This window comes from Phoenix dactylifera, chromosome 1 (genome assembly GCF_051530095.1).
Source record: "Phoenix dactylifera cultivar Ajwa chromosome 1, Ajwa_hap1_PhDact_Kaust_v1.1, whole genome shotgun sequence".
In the NCBI taxonomy this organism is placed as follows: domain Eukaryota; kingdom Viridiplantae; phylum Streptophyta; class Magnoliopsida; order Arecales; family Arecaceae; genus Phoenix; species Phoenix dactylifera.
In genome coordinates this window covers 46139605-46165744 of record NC_143190.1, presented here as the reverse complement: position 1 = coordinate 46165744, position 26140 = coordinate 46139605, and the positions used below count along the sequence as shown (strand labels likewise).

General features: G+C 37.3%; 1 protein-coding gene across 18 annotated transcripts; it reads left to right on the top strand.

The window, feature by feature from the left end:
• Nucleotides 1-341: 341 nt before the first annotated feature.
• LOC103697642 (WW domain-containing protein) lies at nucleotides 342-25803 on the top strand. Of its 18 annotated transcripts, none has more exons than XM_089924500.1 (21): nucleotides 342-587; nucleotides 715-834; nucleotides 925-975; nucleotides 1061-1111; nucleotides 1246-1308; nucleotides 1375-1463; nucleotides 5787-5851; nucleotides 6509-7252; nucleotides 7338-7414; nucleotides 7508-7542; nucleotides 7648-7726; nucleotides 7860-7938; nucleotides 13253-13333; nucleotides 13420-13583; nucleotides 13681-13737; nucleotides 16061-16220; nucleotides 19681-19900; nucleotides 22459-22572; nucleotides 22758-22883; nucleotides 24245-24296; nucleotides 25131-25803. In XM_089924500.1, the coding sequence occupies exons 8-21, from the start codon at nucleotides 6676-6678 to the stop codon at nucleotides 25287-25289; spliced, it is 1980 nt and encodes a 659-aa protein (XP_089780626.1). In that variant the 5' UTR covers nucleotides 342-587; nucleotides 715-834; nucleotides 925-975; nucleotides 1061-1111; nucleotides 1246-1308; nucleotides 1375-1463; nucleotides 5787-5851; nucleotides 6509-6675; the 3' UTR covers nucleotides 25290-25803. The 18 variants fall into 18 exon arrangements, with proteins under 18 accessions (XP_089780626.1, XP_089780621.1, XP_089780617.1 ...); XM_089924495.1 differs by having other exon boundaries at nucleotides 712-834; nucleotides 1082-1111; XM_089924491.1 differs by having other exon boundaries at nucleotides 712-834.
• The last annotated feature ends 337 nt before the right edge of the window (nucleotides 25804-26140 follow it).

Genomic DNA, 26140 nt, shown 5'->3' with positions numbered 1-26140 from the left:
TAAATAATCTATACTCTGGGTATCTGAGACTTACAATAATTTAAGGTTCAAGGATGGTTCGTTAAATAATTTGTCCTTGTCAATAGAAAGTCGAGTCCGCAAATTCTGCTATTCTCGTGTGAATGCCCACGTAAGTGATCAAATACCCAACCGTGTTGTTATATATAGTTTTGCCTTTTGGCATTTAAAAGTGAAAAAACCTTAGGTATTCTATTGAATTTGAATTCTTTGCCGACTTATACGGACGTTTCCGAGGTTTGCCGACTTCCATATTATTTTGGAATCAGGAGGTTGGTGACCGAGACGCTATATATTGGGCACCGCCATTGGGAAATTTGAAACTCGAACATTTGAGCGGGGCGGTGAGGCCGAAACCCTAGATGGCGCACGCTCCTCTTCTCCTCCACCGCCATTAGTGCCGGCGCCGGTGTTCTCCCTCTCCGTTGCGGTAACGCCACCTTCCAGGCTTCGCTCTCTCCGCTTCGCTTAAACCTTCCACCTCTTCGTACAGCCGGAAATCCGAAGTACCCCAAGAACGAGCGGAACCCAAGTATCGGGATGCCTTCTACAAATACCACCGAAATATGGTTTCTTTCTCTCTTTCTATCTTCCTCTCTCTCTCTCTCTTCCCTTTCTTTCTCTATGATTCTTGCGTTTTCGATTGATCAAGGGGTTCTTGTAAGAGTTCTTCAAGATTGGCACTACTTGCAGAAGGATCGGGAACACCACTTCTTGGTGAGTATAATCGACTCGTCAAGATCCTTCCACCTCATCGTACAAGCACGAGAGGAGCCCAAGTGTCCGGACGCCTTATACAAATACCGCCGGAATAAGGTCTCTTTCTTTCTCTCTCTCTCTCTCTCTCTGTTCCCTTTTTTTCTCTATGATTCTTGCGTTGTCGATTGATCAAAGGGTTATTGGCAGAGTTCTTTAAGATTGGTACTCCTAGTAGAAGGATCGGAACACCCGTTCCGGGTGAGTATAATCAACTCGTCAAGTTTTTTCTTTTTTTTTTGGTAATTTTTGATGCTTGGATTCCGGTATCACTCGTCTTACCTAGCTATTCGGTGAGAACGATCAGGCTTCTGCTCACCCTAAGGTCGTACTGGAGGCAAGTTCTTGAAATTTTAAATTCCTGATAGATCAGCTTTCTTCTCTCTCTTTTTGGGTAGATTCTTGAAATTTACTTTAACAAAATTTCCTGAGTTACTTATGACAAAATGGGACTGTGAAATTTTTGTTTAGTCTTAAGGATCAATTGAGAGCTGAGACAAGGCAAACTGCCGATGCATGGAGACCTCGGTTTAGGTGATGTTCTTTTGTTTCACATTGTGTTCTTGGAGCATTATATGTTATGCGTTTGCCTAATTGCAGGGATAGTTTAGATGGAGACTTTGTGCTGTACACCATTTGATCTTTGTGGCAAGATATGTCTTAGAGTTTGGTCAGACGTTCTCATCCAGGTACTACTTTAATTATCAAATGTTATCCAGATCATCTTGATCTGTCTTTCATGTTTATTTATTATTCTAACAATCTGCTTATTAGAACTGAAGGATGTAGCATGTCTTTATCTTTAAAGCATGTGGCTGATGGATTTCCAATATCTTATAGTTGATTTTGTAATTTATTTTATCTGATTATTTTACATATTTGCTTTTGCATATGTGGATTGTTTAAAAAGTTGTGTTGTGATATTTTTGATATCTGTTGGTATCTTTGTTTTAGGTTTTATTAAATCCTAACTGCTACTTCATAGGCTCATTTAATTCACTATGCTTTTCAAATATAGAAAAGGACAAAGATGTTAAAATAATAGAAAGTTCAACAAATGAAGCCAGAATATGAGATAAAAATGGGTGTTTGTGAGAACCTGGGAGCCCAAGAAGCATGTTAGTGGTGTCGAGCTCCTCGAACCTCGGCATCTCAGAAGCCGCGGCCACTGTACCCGATAGAGCCCACCCTTCCGACAGCATCCTCCTGCGTCTCGTCAATGCGGGGGCTCTGACTGACTAGTGCGTTTTTCTCCTGAGTCGGGTGGCGGCTAGAGACGGCGGCGCCGCCTCTTGCCATAGGGAATCAGAGGAGAAGAGGAGGCCACAAGAGAAGAAGAGAAAGAAGGAGAGCTTAGAAGCGGGAGGCGAAGGCGGTCGCGACGGTTTCCATTCTCCGCTCGCGGAGGGCCTCCGAGAGTGGAGGTTCGACGAGATGGGAGGTGGAACCGGATGAGTCACTATCGTTTAGTTAAATAAAAAAACCCGATCTTTTTATTTCGGGTTTTTTTCATAAACATTCTTCTAAAAATTCAAATATATATAAATATTTTTAAAATTTATATTTATCTTTATATTTTTATAAAATATTTTTTTAACAAATTTCATTTTTTCTAACATCATTAAAAGAAATCAAATTTATTTTTAATTAAAAATAAAATAAAATTTTGAAATTAGTTTTTTATTTTTTATCATGAAATATTTTTTATATTTATCCATTAAAAATAATTTAATTATTTTAATTTAAAATTATTAATTTTTTAATGATATTAGATGGGATGAATATATATGAAAAATAAGGATAAAAAATAAAATAGCAAAATAAATACTTTATAAATATATATATATTAATATTAAAAATATTTATATAAAATTTGATATTTAAAAGAATATGTATATATATATATATATTTTATTTTATTTTTTTTCTCGCACAGTTTGCGTGGGAGCCGAATCCATCAAACCGGTAGAAAATCCATCTAATCCCGGCCCTAAATGAGTTGCGCTCAGCCAATACGATCCGATGAGATCCCGCCACACGTGGATACTACAAGCACCCGTTTTCCCACGTGCATCTCCCGCGCCGTCTAACAGCAAAAACCAGAGCAGGCGACAAGGCCAGCCTAGCCGGAGCCATCTCCCGGGCTCGGTACCTCAGGCTCGATCGAGTCGGTCTTCTATCCCGCCCTCGCCATCCAAGCTGCTTTTCTTTTTGCATCGCTTTCACCGGGGGTGACGCCACTCGGTCCGTCCCGAATAGAAGAACCCCAAGCGCCCAAGCCCTTGGTCGGCACGGCAGGAGAAGCGAAGCACCGTACAATTGCTGGGCAAATTCGCCCCCCCCTCCCATCCCGTAACTCTTCCCCCTTCTCCTCTCCTCCTTTTCCGTCGGCCATCGCCAAAGTAAGTCGAAACAATTCTTTCTTCTTTTTTTTTAAAGAAAAAAGAAAATCTTCCATCCAGTATGCTTGTTCTATTTGAATGATTCTCTCTTAATTTAATGTTCGATGGTATAGGCTTAGGGCCATCTTCACCTTCGTTATAGTTGGAAAATTTATTCTGGGGACTGCCTATTCATGGATGCCTGTTTCATATTCTTCTTGGCATCACAAACTCGAAATCAGCATATGTTAGATGTCGATGAATTGTTTGCTGAAATGTTATCCCTGGCAAAGAAGGAGGTCTTTTGCAGGCTAAGGAAGGAAAGAAAGTCTCTATCATTTTGGGCACCGATTCTTTCATTTTCGATATCATTCAGGGGAAGGAGCTCCCAGGTTTCCAAACTCCATATTGCGTGAGCTTTGAACGTATCAGTCCAAGTGACTAGCTTGGTCTAAGAGGGAAATATTGCTGATTATCTCTATGTAGTATGCTTATTGGACGATAACGAGTAAGGGGCCCGAGATGTGGTGCGTGGTTTTTTCTAGCTAAAACGGGGTTAAAGAAATTTTTTATATGCAATAGTATACAATACATAAGCCTTGTTGCAAACTAATGCATTAATGTGTCTTGTTAGTGGACGTATTATTTTGTAGCAAGAACTGCTTGGTAACATGAGCATTTCTGAGCCTTATTACTTTTGACTCAGCAATTCCGGGTGTATTGGATGGTTCAGTGGAATCCATCTAATTCAATCAGTCCCGTTTGCATAGTTTTGGAGGCAAGATCTTAGAGTATTTTTAATATGGGTTAAATTTTAATTCAGATCCTAATTCTGTTGGGCAACAATACTTATGCCTCTTTGCCTTATTCTCTTTCTCTTGGTTCTTTTCCATCAGTGGCCTTTATTGCATTGCACTTATATCACAATTTTTCAAACCAGAGGCCACAGCAGACCATTTTGCAATCATAATATGTTTTATTAGCTTCACTTGCTAAGAGATAAATTGCAAATATTTGTAATCTAAGATTTCCTTGTGAGGTAGTTGTCTCAAGATTTGAAACAATGATCGATCATCATCATCATTGTCATCCAAGCCTATCGTCAATCAAATATGGTCTTGGCTATGGAGCATGCCTCTAAGTTGAGATGGTTCCCTTGAAGGATTGACTAGATTTTATGGATAACTATTAGTCTAGGATCAGCTTATAGCTTTGTAGTAATGGGTGCCAGACACTTGAGAAGGTAAATATAGGCCTACAATGGAAACTATATGGCCAATTGGTGACCAGGCACTAGTCTGTTATGCATTATTTGTCATAGTTTGATTTGATGCAACTAGGCCACAACCCTCCATAATTACCGCGAACTTGGGAAGAGATGAAGCATAGAAAGAAAATGGAAGATTTCTTTTTTATTTTTGGTTAATTAACATATAGTCAACACTATAATCAATTGTTATCTGAAATGTGCGTTAATTTAGCATGAATTCATGTTGTTTGATTGTTATTGAAGAGGGACTGCTAGTTTAGTGCTGGATTTCCTTCAAGCTTATTGATAATTTCTTTTATATTCAGAGGAGCGAGTCCGTTGCTGCTCCACAATTTTTTGCACTTGCTCAATTGTGTCCCCTTGGTTCATCTTTTGATTCTTGACCATGCCATCTTCTCAGTTGAACCTCCTCCATGCCAAGCTCATCCAAAAATTTGTTCTCTCCTTTCCCATTTTAAAATCAAGGCTTAATAACTTTGTGCCTATACAATTTGTCAATAACTTGCAAATTTGGGAAATATCCAACTCCAATCAAACTTAAAAGGAAGAATTGGGAATCTTGTGCCATTGAAAAAGAAAGATATATAAAAATGTAGTGAAAGTTCTGGACTCAACTTGCATTATGAATTACTGGGTTGATTTTTTTTCTTGTATCAGTCATTTATCCTCAATATTCTATTTGTTTTCTATAAAAGAGATCGAAGTTGGGAGTTATTGTCTGCAAAACAAAGTAGTTTCAGTTTTTTTTTTCTTTGGGAAATTTTGGTTGTTGCAGATAGAATTAAGAGTGTTACTGAAGCATGGTTTCTGTTAAGAGTATAGCATCAGTCATAGTAAGCCATGAAAACTTCCTGCTCTTCATGATTTGAGAATTTGGTATGGATCTATGATTCTTGAATTATATGCTTCATCATATGCATGACTTGACTGCAATTCAAGTTGAAAAGAACTATTTTGGAATCTAGGAATTTTCATTCTCAGGATTCCTACTTATCGTAAGTCCTTGTGATGCAAAACTTTCTTCGCAGTTGTGTTAAACTGTTAGTCCTATACGCACTGAAAATATATGTCAGTCATGGAATGAACCCAAAATGCAGTTATGGTTAAGAGGATTAAGCTGTAACAAGTGATATGTCTAATTTCTGTTTATTAAATAGAGATTTTCTGTTTTCTGGAAACTAAATTAAGGCTGATAGTGTTTCAAATACATCTAATTGAGCCATTATTGGAAACAGATTGGTTGGTTGGTGTGCATGCACTCGGACATATATATAAATTGTTAAATTAGTTTTAAGTAGTTTTTTTTAAAAAAATAATCAGCATCTGTTTCGATGTTCTTATATATATATTTTTTTGAACAGTCATCGCATTATACGGAGCTTTGGATTGTCCACCCTTTATTTTCATCTTCTAAGCTGGAGACAAGGTCAGCTATTCTATGTCTCTTATACTGTTTGTTGGAAAATTGATTATCCAGTAGCTTGCAATTTTCGGAATTTTTCAAAGATTTTGGGAGAAGATGCTTGTACTTGTTTACTTCGTATGAAATTATAGTTGTGGAGTTGGGGGCATACTGAACTGGAATTTTCTGTCCAATCTTTTGCTTAGCTTGCAAAAGACGAGATTTCAATGTTCTTTCTTCAAATATATGGTGGTTATAAGTAAAAGAAAGCACCGCGGTAATAGTTTAATCAGTTTTCTTGTAAGCAATTGGATTTGGAAATGCGATGCAATTATCTTATTTAAACGACCGAAATCAGTAGTTTTCATTTGCTTGTTTTCTGGAAACTAAATTAAGGCTGATAGTGTTTCAAATACATCTAATTGAGCCATTATTGGAAACAGATTGGTTGGTTGGTGTGCATGCACTCGGACATATATATAAATTGTTAAATTAGTTTTAATATATTATATATTGGTTGCTAGTGCCATGTTACACGTTCTCAAATAGTTGAATTCTCCAAAGATGCAATTTAGCTGTTCATCATTTTCTTTTAGAAGTTTCTGTCATTTCATCTTAATCCCTCTAAATTTAAATTGTTCTGCTACTAATGTTGGTATTATGCTTGTTAATGTGTTTCAGGCTGCACCTTTAGCATAGAGCCATAGACTGTTGGCAGATCAAGGATCTTACGTGGACTATTTTAAAGAATTCCACCAAGTTTCTTTGTTTTTTTCTTAAATTAATATCTTTCAGGTCCTATGTGTGGCTGACCATCTAATTAGCATTAGTTTTCTTGCTGAGAACTCATGGCTAACTTTCATGGACAGCCATTGCCTCCTGGAATTGATCCACTGCCAAATACATCTTTAGGTTCTGCTTCAATGAATCCTTCTGTTTCTTATCTTCCTCCACCTTATGTGAACATGCATCATGATGGACATTCTAACAGCTCTGGAAGCTTCTTCCCTGTTAATCCATCTAATCCATCCTTTCCTAAAGCTCAAAGCCAGTTTCCTCATTTACAACCATCTTCCCAATTTGTGTATTCACCTGGTAGACTTCCTGCACCAGCTGCTCAAAGTGTACCCGCACAAGCATCCTATAGTTCTTCTCATGGCACAGGAAACCCTGCTGTAGGAAGCACTGGATTCCAATTGCAGAATATTTCTAAAAGCTGGACAACCTCATCCTGTGTGTCTACATCTAACCCTGGTGCAGAAATAAAAGTGGCAGAAGCAGAAAACAATACTTCTCAGCACTCAAGTGCAGCTCAAGATGATTTGAGAAGTTCAACACATTGTGATGACAACATAGTGGATCGACAGTCAGTTGTAAAAACTGAAGCGAGTGAAGAAGCAAACAAATGGCAAGAGAATGCAACTGGTAATGATAAATCTACATATTACACTATCAGATAAACACAACTCTGAATATAAAAATAATTGATCCAAAGTTGTTCCTGTTTCAGACATTAGCCAGCACAGGTTTTCTGCTGATGCCAAAGTTATTGAATCTGCTGCCCAACTTGCTGTTCTGCATGAGCAAGTAAGGTTTTTAAAGAAAATGAGATCTCTTTGTCATGCATCTATTTTTTGTGATGTTAAGTGATGTTAAGTGGTGTTAATTTGTGATAACCAGGAAATTGCGACCCAACAAATCATACAAAATCAAAGGTCAGTCTGTTTCCATTTCTTCTTACTTCATGCCTGATCATATGCATTGAACAATAAGTGCTCCAACTGTCTCGTGGTGTTGCTCTTATCCTTTTTTGACCTTAGACAAGCTAGAGGTGCAAATGGACCTGTAGAAGATAGTAGAGACATCCTTTCAGGACGTTATGATCCGAATGCATTAAAGGTGAGTATTTTGCATGCTTTGTTCTGTGTGTCTTAAATTATTTAATTTTGAGTTCCCCACTGTGTGAATTCTATGTTACTTCTTTTCTCAGTGAAATTACTATGCATCTTTTAATTACTGTTGCTTCTTTTAGGAGCATCTGCTGAAGATAACCACCGATCATCGTGCTGAAATGACCAACAAACGTGGGAAGTTGATCCACCAAGATAACGGTTGGTTCTTCATTATAAACCATGTTTCTCATCCTTTTAATTGTCTGCAGTTCCTAACTTTTGTCAGTTGGCTTTACGTTCAGTTTACTAAAGTTTAATTCATTGTTGGAGCTTATCTTAGCTCCTGAAAAATTTGTTTCTATGCATCTGAATCAAGCACATGCATTAATATTGACTACTGTAGTGCTGCCTTTCCAGTCATGTGTTGTGTCTTCTGTAAACTACTAAGAGCTGAGTTTTGTAATGCTACTATCAGATAAACAGTCGTTCAAACTGAAATTGCAATTTTGAAATTAAGAACAAATGAAGGAACCAGTATTGGATTAAAGAGCAGGAAGCAAGTAGATGCAAGTTCTGTGATGCGGAAGACAGGATTTGGAAAAATTCATGAGAAAATCATGGAAACCCAGTAGTACCATTGGAAACCCATTTCTCCTTGTTCACACAGCTTTTTCATATACGAGCCATTTTTTGGTTGGCTCCTTCATAATTTTTTGGCGTTTTCTAGTTTTGAGGTAACTGTAAGTTGATATCTATGCTCTGTGAGCTGCTTAATTGCATTGGAGAACCTGTTCTTGAGTAACTGGCATCAAAAGCTTGTTTTTCTGGTTCTTTAGGGGAGGCAAGTCCAGCTTGTTGGGCCCAAATAGGCCAGGGATTAGGTGGGTGCACATGTTCTAGGCAGGGATCTGGGAGCTGATAATCATACTCAGGGATCTGAAAAGAAAGGTTTAAGAGGCTTTTCTTTTATATTGCAATATGCTAAATCAGTACACATTTTGGGGCTACTTATTACTCTCATTCAGGTACCCAGCAACCTTACAACCTTTTTTATTGACCCTAGAATTCAATTCTCTTGCTAGTTGGGCTCTTAATTTTCATCCTTAATTTTTGTTCATATTAGTTGCAAATAAAAGATATTGGCCAATGTCGCATGCTATTTCCTTTGTTTTAGAATTAATGGATGAGAAAGGGGAAAAGGCTTTAGAAATATGAGCCACAAGAAATGAGGTTTATGATGTTCTAAACAAGACGTTTTCAAGAGAAGGTGACCTAATTCACTAATATGCTAGAAAGGTCCTGTTGAATAAATTTTGTCTGAAGATTCATATTAGTTTTAAGGTATTAAGAATGGAGCAAAATTGTGATAATTTGTGAAGAGAGGACTTTATAGAAGTTAGCAATATGCTAAGGATGATTGCATTTGGATAGATGGGCAATTTAAATTAGAGACATGAACTTCAAATTTGATTAGAAGGGCAGGGCATTTGGAATATTTGAATAACATTAGAACTTGTAGTTCCATGTATTGTGAAGTTTGAGAACTATGAGATGATTATAATATATGTGCCAAATTTTTATTAGTTAGAGTGGTTTACTGATATATTGAATAACATGTTAGGCCGTTCGATGCAGCTGTAATAGATGTTAAGCCAAGTGATAGTATTCTGCAAGAACACATTTAGCTTAGTTCCATAAAGGTCATCCATTGGGCTTTCTTGGGCAGTTGACAAAATGTAAGTAAATGGAAGAGAATAAATATGCTTGTACTTTTCTGCTACATTTAGAGGCATAAATATGATAAAATACAATAAGTGGTAATTTTGGTGGGCTTCAAGGAAGTAAGGTCTGTTACAAGTACCAAGTTGGCAAAATGATAAGCTATTAGAAGCAGCCGCCAGTGGGGTCTACTTTTGTAGTATGTGAATCTCATTTCAGGTAGACCTATGAAAAGGTTTAGCTTTGGGCTAACACTTATAATGATAATTTGTCACTATCTCTTTGGACTACAACAAAATATTTGGAGGATAATAGTCTGAAGTCTACCAAATGGAATGCAATATAAGTGAAATATATGGAACAAATTTTCATAAAAAAATCTGCCTTGAATTATACTCTAGTGTGATTGTTTTCATGATCTTCGGTTGCATGTCATAATTAAAAGCAAAGGAAGTTATACCAATGTTATTAGAGGTAAATGACTTGGATATTTGCTCTGAAGAGAATCATGTTATTATTGCATGCTTGAGATATAAGATAACTACTAGACAATAATGAGGGCTGCATTTTTATCTAGAATGTGGTCTAAAGAGAGGCACAAACACATTTGGTAGTCCTTGGTAAAATTATGTGGGGTAGACTTCAAAATCATTTTAAAAGAAAAACAAGATGAATCTCTACTAATTATTTTGTCAATATCAGTTTCACTGGAGAATTAATGAATCTCTACGAAGCTGAGGCTTATGTCTTTGTGGAGAGATTAGATATGTAAGGAAGGCCTCTGACAAAATGAATTGAATCTCTAAAAAGAGTTCCAAAAAGGTTAATTTGATTTTGTATTCATTTCTCATATAAACTATTGGCAAAGAAAAATCATAAGGTTGTCACTTAGTAGATTAAATAAGCATGTGCATGTTCATCTTCCCCTATATAATGCAGGTGAGGAAGGCCCGACATTAGCTTTAGAGTGAAACATAGAAGAACAAATAAACTATGCGATTATTTAATTAATTAGATGATAATTTAAGCCTAGAAGTAAGAAAACAAATTAACTTAAAGATCCAAGGGCAAGGAAACTAACCTAATCCAAGGTATAACTGGGAGCCTTACCACCTCGGTACCAAAAATGGCTTCTCGATGCCAAGGACTTTGCCAACTAATGCCTTGAAGCTCATCGTAGGGTTTGTGCAAAGTCAACCACACAAGAAAAATAGAGCAAACACGAGTTAACATGCACTCAAGAGAAAGCAAAGCAAAGGAAAACAGGGCATACATAGGAGGTATTTATAGGCTCTGGGATCCTTTACAGGTAATAAGGTTGACTTATTATCCATATGAGTCCAAGAAAAACTCAAAAACTAAGTCCTAAATCTGCTAGCACAAGTAAACTCATCGTGAGGGTGCTTTTAAAGAAATATAATCTGACAGTGAACTTTGGGCCGTCAGAAATGTTTGGAAGGTGGTTGGTTTGCCTTCAGATGTGATCTGAGAGCGAAAAATCTTCCATCAGATCGAGCTGTGATAAAGTCCAAATAGGAATCAATTTTGGGTTCTTTGGATGGTGAGCTCAAGCCATTTGATACTTCGGACAGTGTATGGACCTCTGCTGGATGCATTGGAATTTGTGTCAAACTCAAAGTCTTCAAGGGCTTCCAGAAGGGTTCCGGTTGTTCTGACAGTGATGTATTTCTGGTAGATAGCTGCTGACAGTGATTACATCTCCATCGAAACATTCCAAGTTGGATTCGGATGCTCCTGCTTCGGACAGTGAACTTGGTGCCATCAGATCTATTTGGACGGTGATCATGGCACCATCGGAATGGCCTGTGTCTGGTCTGGGTAGGTTTCTTCTGACAGTGAACACTGGACCGTCAGTTGCATTCTGACAACAAGGTGCTTGCCGTCGGATGTATTTTGACGGTCATAAGCCTACTGACAGCTCATTTGTGAACTAGGCGGCCTCCATGATGCTTCCAGGTCCATTGTCTTGGCCTTTGGAGGTTCCTGATTATAGGGTCTGGTAATGTTGGGGCCAGGGTTGCCCAACCATAGGGTCAAGCGCCTCTGGCCTGCTTCACTATAATACCATGACTACTAAGATTCATATGTTTGTAATATCCAATAAATATGGATGCAACTAAAAATTCTACTTCCTCTTTTTTAAAATGTTATGATTTTTTATCACATCACAATTATAATAGTGCTGGTAATTGGTGTTCCTAGAATGGAGGGAGGGAACCTTTCAAAAGGCCTAAACTCTTAGCAGTCTTTGAACCTTTGACTTCTCTAGCATGAAATATGCTTTCAGTGAAGCAGTAAAGATCAATCAATTAGGGTATGAGGCAGAAGGATCAGGATGATCTGATCTGCAAATTTGTGTGATACGAAATAAATTTCAGATCGAAATTTTAAAGTTCATATTTGTGATGTTTCCATATTTTGCATAGAGAATCTGTGCAACAACAAATCTCTTGCTCTAGCCGAAGTCTTGTCCTGGAGGCAAATCCTTAAGCCAGGGAAAGAGAGAAAAAAGGAAAAACAAGAGCAGAGGAGATGGGAGAAGAAAGAACCGGAACTTTATGGTGTTCATCAGGAAAAAATCTTCATCATCTGTTATTCTCTTGTAATCATATGAACAATACCAATTCATTCCTCTCATGTGCAACTCAGATCATGCATGTAGAGGGACAGCTGAGTCAAAAACAAACAGAAATCAAATAACAAATAACAGGAACATGAATAGTTAATAATCAGAAATAATTAAATAAATAATTGAATTGAAGAAATTTGAACTGCTCTCTAGTAAATTTGAGCTCTCATATCATATTGAGTAATTAATTAATCTCAGGGATCGAATCAATAATGTATTTCTGTTTTAAGAATATCCACATGGCAGACATTTATGATCGTGCAATTTGACATGTCTTGTACAAAATAAAAACCAGGATTAGTTTGTAAATTAGTCCAAATGTTCAATACATGATGGGCAGCCAGTGAAATGCGGCCACTTCGGCACCTGAGAGGGTGTTGATAGGTGGATTCTGTAAATAAAAGGATCTCCAGTATATCTGATGATAATTTTTTCCTGATACCACCGCCACGCCAACTGGCATTTATTGTTAGAAGGCAGATCTCCAATCTCATAGTGCCATGTGGAATGCCATTAAAGGAAATAGTCTCGAGTCTTCATTATAGCTTTGAGTCTTGTAGCTATTTTCTTTTTGCAATATAGTATTACTAACACTGGAGAGGCTTTTGGCCTACTCAAATTCTTCGCTTTCTCGGTAATCGCTGGTGGTGGCGGACAAACCAGAGAAAGGGGAATTTATTCTGTCCTTCGGCTCGGCATAGGACTGAGAAGAAAGGAAGAAGAGAATGATCGCGCTCCGGCGCTGCCCATGATTGGACCCCAGTCCCACCCTAGTGAAAAAAAGTCGACACTTCCTCCCACATGGGGAAGATAAATATAAGAGAAATTTTATGAATAACCTATTAGTTGTTGTTTGTTAGACATTGGGTTTTTGCTTCATGAATTATTACAGTAATTGGCAACAAAGTGATCTACTTCATATGCTTCTGAATTATTTTTTATCTTTTTTTCTTCCTCACTAATCACTTAAGAAAGAGGCCTTTGTCAGAATTGTCGTGTTAGTATAATCTTATCAACTTTTCAATTCTTTAATAAGCTAATAAGCCTATGTTTAAATGTCTGATGTAATTTAATTTGTTTGCATGACTGAAACTTCTTTTAAAAGTATTCATGCTATCAATGTGCTTAGTTTTTTCTGACATAAATCTTTACTTGTCATATCAGGCAACATGGAAATTGGTAATGGCTATGGTGTACCAGGTGGGGGTGCTTATTATACTACAGCACCATTAAATGTCCAATCTAGTAAGATTGCTTTCCTTTATACAGGCGTTTTGCTACCTTTAAAGCTTTCTTAAAGTGGTTGGCCATCTAAAGTTGTGCTGTTTTAGGGAAACCAAAGGATGAAACTCAACAAGTGAGCTCCACAGCTGAAAAGGAGTCAGAACCAAACGCTGCTCAGAAAGAGCTACCAGAATATCTCAGGCAGAAGCTGAAAGCTAGGGGAATTCTTAGAGATGATAAAACAAATGGTGCCCTTTTGACAACTGACAATGCAAGTCCACATAGTTCTTATATAATCCTTGTCATGATTTATCTTCTTATATTATCTTGCTGTTTATGATGATTGACTAATCGGGATTGAATTGCAGAAATTGGAAGCTCTACATGATCTGACGACACATCTCCGAAGGTTGCCTCCTGGTTGGGTGAGTACTTAGATGCACCTATATAATCTGTGCTTTCATAGAACATGAACTATTGTTATGAATTGCTACCACTATATGTTTGTATAACAAGCTTTATCTTCAATGGAGGTATTGCTTAAGTGTTGACAGGGCTACGTTGTCTTTTTAGCCGGTGTCAAATAATTATTGTGGTCTGTTCTTATCAGTCTTCATGATTCAACAAGACAGATTTTTTTTTCATTTGATTTATATTTTATTTTGATACTCACCAGGAAAAAATCTCTTTGAAAAATTGAGCATTCCCAATTTCAGCAAGACTCAAAATGTAGAAGTTAGACTCAAATAAGTAAAGACAAATGAGTTGTATTTTACTACTAATGTATAGTTTTGGCTGTTGAGGTATTGTCAATATAATTTGGATATAATACAGGAGCACTATATATGAAGAAAAAGAATGATGAAACTCTTTTCTTAAAAACTTAAAATAATAAATGGTTTGCCTAAAACTTAAATCTATAAAATAAGAAATATCAAGTATTGTTAACCTTTTTAACAAATTTTAGGATACCTTATGCTGTTGCAAAATATCTATCAGTAACTTTGTAGCAATGTTGGAACGGAAACTCAATTTTTTCCTTCTCTTATTTATCATCCTGGTGAGTAAAGTATTTGTGGAAACATAAAAATTTGGACAACTAAGCCAAAAACCTTGGTAAGTGTGGGAGGGTAAAGTTGGAAGAGAGCAGAAGGAATTCACACATGGTTAGAGGCATGTCATGTATCTAAGATATGACACCAGGGGTTCTCAGCAAGCATTAAATTATAAAAGTGGTAGACTCAGAAACCACAAAACATACGGGAAGATATAGGAAACCTAAATGCACTATGACTATTGTAACAGTAGAACTAGGTGTTATGTTGCTGGAAAGAATTGGGAAAAGTCCAAAATAGAATTTCCTTGTTGGTGGCCAAAACACGACCAAATTGAGATTTGTTTTTTCTTTTTTTTTTTTTGGAGGGGGGGGGGGAGGGGGTATATATACATTTATATGGTTTGGATGGACCATCCAATCATATTCACTATATATTCGATATGGTGGTCTAGTGGTCCTACGTTGTATATACACAGAATGGGTATGATTGTTATTCAGCCATTATCATGTCATGATGACTTCTACGCATTTGGAGTAGCATTGTTTTTGACCTTTTTAAATGCTCTCCCCATCTATGTATTGTTATGGTTTTTCATATTCCTGCACGTTTAAAAAGAAATTAATTTGTGAATAGTGCCTGCATGCTTAAAAAGAAATTAATCTGTGAACAGTGATATAGTTGTTAGCTTACTGTTTTATCTGTTATTTATTTTTATAGTAGCTAATAATATCCATTATTTGCTTGTTATTTGACTGGCCAATAACAAATATTAATCGCACAAACTTGGAAGAGTGTTGCGTATCATAATTGGCCCTATAGTTGAACGAATGTTTCCTCAGGGAGACATAACCTTCACCTGTTGTTCTGACCATTGAATGGTGAACCTAATCAACAACCTCTGTTAAATTAATAAATAACATGGAAAATGGTGATACACTTTGTGAAGCAAGATTTTATCAAACCACAATGATAGGACCCACTCAGCAAAGCGATGCTTATGTCTTTTTGTTTATTTAAATCATATTTGAGCACAGAATACGCACATGAACTGTGTGAAAAGGAGTTGTAGTTAGCCATTTATAATTTATTATTAGCATGTGAACAAGTTATTGTATTTTTTCATCATATGTGTGTGTGTGTGTGTGTGTGTATGTATATAATATTGAACATTTGGCATGTAAAATGGATGTAGTGAAGTTTCATTGTGGTTGTCAACGGGAAATCTGATATAAATGGGATTGGATTTGCCCTATAGGAGTGATTATGATATTGTGGTTGTAAATAAATTCTATGTTTTTGTGTAAGAGTCTCCCTGTAATCTGTTGTTTTCCTGTTATTCTTGCTGCATCCTGGAAAATATCATGGTATTCATAGGTCAGAATCTTGATCTTGTTTCTGATGTTGCTTGATCTTCTTTGTTGCTCGCATCTAATGGCCTTTTTCTCCCTTGGCATATATGCCTTTATGGCATGCACCCTACTGACAAAGTCTAAGTACCTGTATAAATTCTTCTAACCAACCATTTTCACTGTTCTGCATGTCTTTAACATTTCTGTAAAAATCCGTTTGTTATAAATATTAATACATGTCTGCATGAATTATGTAGTTTGGGATAGAAAGAAAGCATTTGAATCTTAGAGGTTGTTGTTGCCACATAAGTACCACTGATCACTGGATTTTCTTTTTTTAGGTTGAGGCAAAGGACCCAGCTAGTGGATGCTCATATTTTTATAATGAGAATACTGGAGAAAGCCAGTGGGAGTGTCCTACTGTGAATGCTAGTTGTGCACAGACTCCAACCCCATCACCTTTGCCAGCAGATTGGGAAGAGGCAATTGATGATTCAACAGGTTTGCGCACAATATCTTGTGTGGTTATGTTAGAATTCTGAATAAGTCGTATTCTATTGATGACTTCTAAAGTCACTGAAGAAAGGATCGATCTTTTTGACGTAACAAAAGCTGGAGAACTTTATCTCCTATGCTAGGAGTGAAACTGCATTTGGGCATTTATCTCTTTGAGATTAACCAAATATGATATGGTCTCTGCAGCACTAAAGGATTAAATCTTTTCACTGCTTTTTCAACTTCATAGCTTGCCTCTTGGATGAAAATATGCCTGGCTCAACTGTACAACAATTACTGGAGGATAATCAGTGAATCGCAAGTCCAGGCTCCACATTTATCTAAATGCATTTTGTACCTATCTGATTCCACATAAGAAACTATGACCATGTAATCGTCAATGATGTACATGCATAAGCGTGCACTTCTTAGAAACAGGTGGTTTGAAGTTTACAGAGATGGTTCCCGTTGGCTTTTCTCGTATCTTCTGGGACTTTAAATAGCGTGTCTTTATCCATTTGACTGACCATATACCGAGACTTTGTTGATTGCTGATTGTCAAGGCCTTTAGAGATTTCTGCTTACGATAATTCCCACATGAAGTTGTATGTTGTAGATGTAAAAATTTGATTTGTGTCATTCTCATGTTCCAACGAAGTGAATAGAAAGCCCTATCTATCATAAATCTTTCCTTGATGATAGTTAATAATACCAGTTAGTAGTGTTATGAGTTATTTACGTTGTAATTTATATATTGTGTATAGACTACCTATGCAGACATGCATTGTTGTTCCAAACATCATGTTAGCAAGTTAAGTTTCTCTCTCTCTTTCTCTCTCTCTCAAAAAAAAGGTTAAGTTCAGGAGCTATGTCTTTTATCAACTTTGTCTATAATGGGTTGGTATCCCAACTCATAGCAAGATTGAGACAACACTAATCTCATTTTCAATGTTGTCATGATGGCATTGGAGATTCATCATAAGATACTGGCTTCATCAATTGATGTGTGTGACCTTAACAATCATTTACAATATTGTTTCAGCGAAAAGGCTCTCTAATTTGTAATCCTGTTGATGAATCTAGTTTGAAATTGAATTATAAAGTCTGGATCTGGTAGAGGGTTTTCAAACTGATAACAAAATAAATTTTTGGATCCAATTGGCTTGATAATCAAAGGGCCGGATTTGCAAGGGTCAATCGAATCCAATAGAGACATAATCTTACCCAATTAATATTTAAATTCACAATAAAGAGGGTGAGCCTTGGTGTGATGGTAAAGTTGCTCCATTATGACCTGATGGCTATGGGTTCAAAACACGGAAACAACCTCTCTACCCGCCAGATAAGGCTGCGTGCATTTGACCCTCCCCAGACGCTTTAGTGGCGGGAGCCTCATGCACTAAGCTACCTTGTGAATTCATAATAAAATGTAAAGTGAATTGCATAATATATTATTTTACAAAATAACCCATTTGTCCTCATTCCCAACTATTGTCCCTTAATTCCAACTAGTCCCTTAAACCCTCCTCTTGTTTCCTTTCCCACTCTTCTATTTTCTTCTATAATTCCCTATCCAAATCTAACCCTAATCCTAACATCCACGAAGGAGCAGATTGCATATTCAGTGATAAACTGAAATGGACATGGGTTTACTGTTTGATGATTGCAGATCAGTTAGAATTTGCAGTTATTGATCTGCTAGTTTGCCATCAAAATCTAGCATTTGTTCAGCTTTTGGAAATTCATGGGAGTTGAATGAACCATAGAGATTTGCTTTGATTTCAAGGTGCTTCCTAGTCTGGGTTGGATCCATGGTCTACCGTACCGGTCGGTACCGGCCGGTACATACCGGTACCGGACCCTACCGGTACGGTACAGCTACATATTTCGGTACCGAACCGTACCGGCCCGTACCGAACCGGTCTGTATTGGTTCCAATTTTTTTTGGCTTTTAGCCCCATCGGTACAGTACCGGTTCAGCTCAGTTTGGTTCGGTATCGTACCGGTACCGATGCCCACTGGTACGTCGGTACAGTCGGTACCGCGTACCTTGGTTGGATCAACTTTGTCACATTACCACCATATTGCCAGATTATTCTGAATTGTGTATTTACTATTTAGTGGGTGAGTCATGTATCCTAGCTTATTTCATCCAAAACAACTTTAGGATAGGTCAGTATTTGTATGTTTTTAACTCTAGGTAGTGGTTTACATATACTTTTGGTTTTACATCTTCTGCAACCTAACATCTAAGTTGCAAATGACTTAGAAATTAGTAGTGGAATGAACTCCCCATGTTTTGGAGTATCATGATGCATCAGTCTCTCTATGTGATAGTGCAATCCTTTGCACTAGCATCCCTTCACTGTTACCAAAAACTTGTATCAATATTTGGGATAAAATATTAGCACCACCAAACCAGTAACCAAATCACAGATCATGGTTTCCAGGGTTTGGCTAGGCATGGAAGAGACTCTTTCTTTAAAAAGGGTTTTGAAAAAAAATATATATTTTATGTCAATATATTTTGTTTTTTTGAAAATAAATTTATCAAAACTCTCATAGCAAAAATGTCTAATTGATCCTCATCACCAAAATAAGTTATTCTCCCATGTTGGGAAATGGACCCCTTATAAAGCATCTCACATGTCCTCAGTATGAAAGATGTACATCCAGTTAGCTCCTGTTAACTTTTGGTTGGGTCTACTTTGCTCGGCTATCAAAGTGGCAATAACTCAGTACGAATCTATATAGATCCCTTAGTGCCGTGACATGCAAAGATTGTCGCATGTAAAGAAAACAGTCTATCCGAACAGCATAGTTGCAATCAAATTTGTTCTCAGGTCACCTTGTTCGTGTTTCATGACAAATCCAAGTATTGATATGGGGTTGCTAGTTTTGGCAACTGAGAAAGGTCACCACAATCTTATGATTATCATCCACAATTTACAGCCATATGATTTGGGTGTCCTTAATATGTCTGTAGCTTGACATGTTTAAGGAATGAGGAGTCAGAACCATGGTTCTCTGATTCTCTCTCAATTGCCCAGAGCAACCGAGTTTCCTAAAATATCCTTATGGATCTTTGGTATCTTATACCTTGTCAGCTAAGATGAAGGATACTTCAATCTTATCAGTGTGTCATTTTGTATTTAATACGACAAATTATGGTTTTTTTGACACCACTTCCAACAATTTTATGACACATGTCAATTTGCTAAAGTTTATTACATAATTTTTGATGTCTGACTTCATCTTCTTGTCTAGCTAGCTCTCTCCTCATTGCAATTCTTCTCTATCTGTTAGACTTCCCTATATGTTGAATTTTTTATCAGGTAAAAAATGTCATCAATATATATCTCCATTGTATCAATGCTAATGATCAAAAAATATTACTTGTTGTCTCTCATATAAATCTATTTTTAGTTTTTTTTTTGCCATGTGTAACGCTTGTTAATTGCATTAGGGAAAAAATACTATTACAATACAAGGACACATGTTTCACAATGGGAGTGGCCAAATTCAATAAGCCAAGTTGTTTCGCCACATGCTGCACTATTGGTTGCTGGAGGTGAAGCTACTCAAACTGCTGATCATGCGCCAACTCATATGAAGAGATGCTTAGGATGTGGTGGATGGGGCCTTGGCTTAGTTCAGCCATGGGGCTATTGCAATCACTGCACACGGTACTTTTCAATACAATGCTCCATGTTGATCATGTGGATGCTTAGATTTGCTTTCTTCACATATCAAATACACCTCAGTTGTTATTGCATGCAGAAAAACAATTTTTAATGCAGGTGGTACTGTGAATGTTAGATTGCATACTTTCCCTTTACATCCTATTAATATTTCTCTAAAGAAAATCAACTTTATTTTCATTCTTTAATGATTAGAATTTAGATTTATTCTCATTATTTCAAAATTCTCAGCAATGTAAATCTATCCTAAGGAAGGGACTAGGTACTTGATAGTTAAAAGATGACTTACAAACTAAAGGTTTTCTTGTGATTGGTGGTGAAAAAATGAGAACTTTTTCTTCCATTTTATCTTCTATGAAAACTTTAAACATCATATTCTTCATGTAAATTTCTAGTTTTACCTAAATTGGTTTCATGTAGTTTCCTTGAGTATTTGACACCTTCCATCCCCAAACATTTCAACTTGTGGATGCATCTATACTATATAAACAATACAAGCATAGATATGTTTATACAAGATTAGATATTTAATGCTAACTTGAGTAGCCAATGGTGATTTATATCTCAAATACTTTGAGTTTTCTTGTACTTAACTGAACATGCCAAAATTTTGTGCCAAATCTGATGCTTTGGATTGATTTTAAGTAGGACATACTCATTTTTAGAGTACCAAAAGGCAAGGTCTGACAAACCGATATTGGGGGATCATACGGCCCGCAACCGGTTCAGTACGGTACGATACGTAATTACATACCATACTGAATTAAGGTGTACTGGAACTAAGGGGAGGGAGAGGAAGAGAGGAGAGAAGGAGGGGGAGGGAGAAAGAGAGAGGGAGAGAAGGGGAGAGAGAGGTGAACCAGCTATCGTCATTGTGGAACGGAACCCTAACTGCCAGTGCCGTTGCATTGTCACATCATTGTCATCTTGGAGGGAAAGATTGGGAGGAGAATCGAGAGAGAGAGAGATAGAGGAGAATTGAAATTGAGAGATCAAGAGAGAGGGACAGAGTGGAAGAGGGAGAATAGGGGGAGGGAGAGAGAGGGGGATAGAGAGGCGTAGAAGTTGTCGTCATTGCGAAAAGGTTAACCACTAGTGTCATCGCATTGTTGTGTTGCCGTTGTCCTAGAGAGGAAGATCGGGATGAGAATCAAGAGAGAGGGAAGGAGGGAGAGGAGAATCGAGATCAAAGATCAAGAGAGAAGCATCGAAATTTCAAGAGAGAGAAAGAGGGATTGGGAGTGGAGGGGGATTTATTTTAAAAAAGGAAAAATCGGTTGACCCTGATCGACCAGTTGAATTGTCCTGGTAACCAAGTTGTCCGGTTTAGTAATACCCCAAACCACCTAGCTTGGGATGGTTCGGCGGTCACTACCAAGAGGTGTTGTGTCCAAGTGTCCAAAAGAGTGGGCCTCGATAATTTCTAAAATAAGAACCAATATGAACTCTCTAGGCAACAATGGTGGCAACTGATACCTACACAAATAAGTACTTATGTACATATGACATATACACATAAGAAGAGGATTTCTTTTTTTGGATACTGACTAGTGTATCGCTTGTGCAATGCATGTGGGGGGATGCATGTCTGGTTGAGGTCTTCTGGATGTGTGGGCCTCTTCTTCTGCATTATATCACATATGAATGATAGATATTGAGGAAGCAGAGTTCTGCAAGAAGCCTTTTGACATGTTTTACCTTTTTCTCTTGGCTTGCAGCTTCCTAAGAAAGGATGAATGTTAGGGAATATTAGGCACTTCCATGATATTTTTCCCTGGAAGCTCGACTTTGGAGGCCAGCCATGCATGGCTGGACTCCAAGCCTTTAAGATTATATTATAGTAGATTGATTTATCATTTATGATTCTTGCCAATAGCAATAATAAAGTCTATGGCCAAAATCTGCTAGGTCATTATTTTTTGCTTCTACATTCATTCTAGAGTGACTATAAATGACAATTTGAATTGATGGAAGAGTGATTTTCTGATGGATGAATCTGTAATCTACAATTCTTACAGGACATCATTATGAGGTTCATTATCATAAAGTAAAACCGCTTATGCATGACTATCCATCTATGGAACCTGTATTAGACATAAAAGGCTAGATAGATTAGTATTCCTTATTGAGCTTATTACCACATTAAAGCTTAAGTGGAATTTGTCTTATTTCGTTGTCTTCGAAGAAGGGGCTTCTTTGCAGTGCAACTTCTAGCATTTGAGAAGTTCAATGTTGCAGTTAAAGTCTATAGTGATCACAGTGCTAACAGTTTTAGATATTGCGAGGCATTTTTTTAGCAAGTTTATGAGTTTGCAGAAGTACTGCAAGTAAATGTTGTAACATTCTTCATTTAGCCTGAAGAGTAAGCAATTTATATCTGGGTATTTTCTAGCTCCAGTATTGAGGTAAGCTGAATATATGACAGACGTAATTCTACTACTGATTTCCATTTTCTCCATCTGTTACTACTAATGTCTTCAATATCAAGTTTTAGCCATACTATCTGATGTTTGCAATTTGACATGAAATTAATTCTTATACAGGGTTCAGAATCTTCCTTTTCAACAACATTTATCTTTAAATGCAAGCAGTCAGCTGCAAGCAAGTAATCTGGCTGCCTCCAAAGAACATTCAGGAAAACCGGTGCCCAAGCATAAGTAATTACCTTTCCGCCACTGACTTGCTTGAGTAGTAGCATGCTGTATGAATTGGTTGCTCTTTGCCTTTCAGCAAGCGAAGTGGTGCAGCATGCATTATTGCACTTCTTTCAAATACAGAGGCAGGCCACTGTCCCTTGTATGTGTTATTTAGCTTTACGCTAAGGACTGATTTCTCTCTGCAGGCCAAGTCCCAAACCTCCATTTGGAAAAGGCAATAGAAGGAACCATAGGAAACGAGCTTGCAGTGAGGATGATGAGTTGGACCCTATGGATCCAAGTTCTTATTCAGATGCCCCACGTGGTGGCTGGTATATTTTGCTTCTTTCATTAAAGCATGCATATTGTCTTACAAGCAAATAATTAGAAACCACAATCCTGTTCCTGTGTATATCAGTTTACTGCTACCGGATCTGATTGTTATTTAAGTCATAGCTATTATGGCTAATCTCAATTGGGCATCAGAAAACTCTTTTGTACAATATAAGTTATGCTCTTTCGTTGTGTATTTTGAGGGTATTTTGGTGTCTTTGACTTTTCATTACTGGTTGTTGACTTTATTTTGCATCTATCTCTTTCATGAGCTAGGCTTATTGCACCATAGGAAGTTTAAGTTGTTCAAAGTTCTTGTCAGTTCTGATTTGAGATTAGGAGATTACCATGGTCATCATACATTGCAGTTGCCTGTTAGAGTATTGGTTGCAGTTGTTCTGCAGTATCTATGCAATATCTGCAAAAGCACACTGAGATTACTTGTTTCAACTAAAAGTAGCCACTATAACACCTGCTATGGGTTATGACATTGCGATGATATCTTCTATAATATTCCTAATATTTTCTATTACAGTCGTATATTCCTATTCTTTGCTATAGTGCCTGATATGGTTTCTGCAAGGAGTGACTTTATTTAGGTACTTATTGGACTATTGGACAAAGTTCCATGTGATCATCTCACTTAATTCTCATAGAGGTTAGAGGTCACTTTCTTAACAATGCAGTATTTATAGGATCCTGCGACAGTCAATCTGCTACAGGGATATTACTTAGTGTTTCTGTTGATGGTTGCTTCTGCTATTAATGTTTATAGACTCACTAATTAAGGATTAAACTGCCTGCCCATATTACCATTTTCAATGGTATCTATATGTTATCAGCATGCTACAAGATTGTGTTACCCTGTGCTGCGTGCCCAAAAACATGTGTATCAACACATACAGAGGTTTATCTCTTTGATGTGGGTCAATAGAGCTTAATACATAGCAGGCTCGTACATTTTAAATTTGTACTTGACCATCTTGAACAACATATTATTCTACTCTAGGTGGTCAGGAAATCTTCCCAATCAATTCTTTTCTATTTTCTTTTACTATGAAGATGAAAGCCTATTGGACACAATAATGGCAGAGAGTCATCATTTTACAGTGGATTATAAATGGTAAAGCTTCTCTTCGTTTGATGAGTTTGCTCAACTTATTTGAGTATCTATGTATCTGTAAATATTTTTGGACCCTTGACCTTGATTTCACCCGACATTGACATATTAACAAGGTAGTTGAATTTTGTGCACTCTATTCTTATCTCATTTATTTGTAGAATGCAGAGTGCAAATAATGAACATATGTGCATTTTGTCAAATCATCAACTCTATCTGATTTTTGCCATGGTTCTGCAGGGTAGTTGGCCTAAAAGGAGTACAACCACGAGCAGCAGATACCACTGCTACTGTAAGTATTCTCATAATTCATGATTAATCAGATGTATTTTCCATTCATAGTTTTTCATTAGTATGTTTCTATTCTTGCTGGGGAAGGTCAATGCGTCCTTAAATTCAATTACTATATACTCTAGCTGTTAATCTGATGAGATTTAGATGGTCTCAGTAAATGCACATGAAGCATATGACCACATTATTGATAAGAGTTAACAGAACTTTAGTCTGTCTTTTGGTGTGATGCTCTTGCATGATAAACTTGTTTAGATGATAGAGTGGAAGATTCTAGAGAGCAACTTCTGTTTTGAGCATGTCAAGGCCTCTATATAATGGATATGTTTCTTCAATGAATCAGAAAGGCAGTCTATCAAAGTGACTTTCTGCATATAAGTGATTGAACGTGGTCGAAATTTGTGATAATGTATAACCTTAGTAGTCTATCAAAAGTGATTTTGGTGCCTCAATTTCATTTTTTTAAACAAAAATCTGAATTTTTATGTACGAGTACTTCACTATTTTGAAGTGGTTCTGCATTTTATATCATGTAAGGATGAAAAAGGAAAATCAAGTTTCCTATATCAGTTAGAGATATTTCTGCTTTCATGGCAGAGAGATATTTGCCATTCACTGCAACGTGAATAGAGATTCCAAATCTCAAGAGAAATTAAAATTGGTGTTTAAAATTGCAACTTAAACTTTCTAGTATATACTTGTCCATTTCTACTGATATTATCAATTAGAGTTTCATTTCTTTCCGTGATTTTTTTGCTTGTCACCTGTCAATTTTATTGAATAAGAAGTCATATGACAGCATGACATTAATGTTGTATGTTTGTATGAATTACAGGGTCCTCTCTTTCAGCAGCGCCCGTATCCTTCTCCTGGTGCTGTGCTGCGAAAGAATGCTGAGATTGCTGCTCAGACCAAGAAACATGGTTCTCACAATCATATGGCACCCATCTCAAAAAGAGGGGATGGCAGTGACGGACTGGGGGATGCAGACTGAGCTTCTTCGTGTGAGCTAGCAATCCCAGGGCACTCGACTGAACTCTCACGTTGGTGCTTACCTGGCCAAGTTGCAGGAGTACTTGGCCCTTCCTCTCCTTGATGAAACTGAATATTTTCTGTTTCCAAAACCTGTCTCCCCAGAATTTCAGGCTGAAGACTTTTGTTCGTGTCCTAAACCATGGGCTATCATTAGACGCAGGAATCATCAGCTGAGATAGAAGATCTGATTAGAGGATTAGACAAGCCTCATGTTTTGATCTCCACAAATGTGGTGGGTGGGTGAACTCATTTTCCTTGGATGAGAAACTGCTCAGCGTCGTTTCTTGTGTCTAAGAATTCTGGATGAATGTATTGCAAATCTTTGTATATCTAGATATACGGTTGGGATTTTTTGAAGTGGTTCATCATGTGTCATGCTTGCACATAGAAGGCAACCGAATTCTTTGCCTATACTCCACCAAACATGTTAGTGGATGTTTTGAAAGTTAATACAGCAAAATTGCACTTATTAATTCTGTTTTATAGGCACAAACCCTAGTCAGGATTCATCCCCTTTTTGCCATGTCCTGTCCTTGGCCTAATTTTGGGTCCATGCATGTTTGCTGGGGTAGAGCTTGGTTCACTGCCTTGCCGGTCTCAGGCCTTGCTCAACCTAATCCAGCATCGATCGGTCGCGATATCTCCCTTCCGAGTATGTTTCTTACGTCCTTGCACCCCTGGAGTCGCAATATACTGCAATTGGACTAATGGGTCGGCTCGGCGCTTTGAATTCAGAATTTCCTCTAGTTATGGCTGAGGTGTATCGCCGCCAACCTTGTAGCAAGCCGAGTGAACGTCCGGGTTATGGAA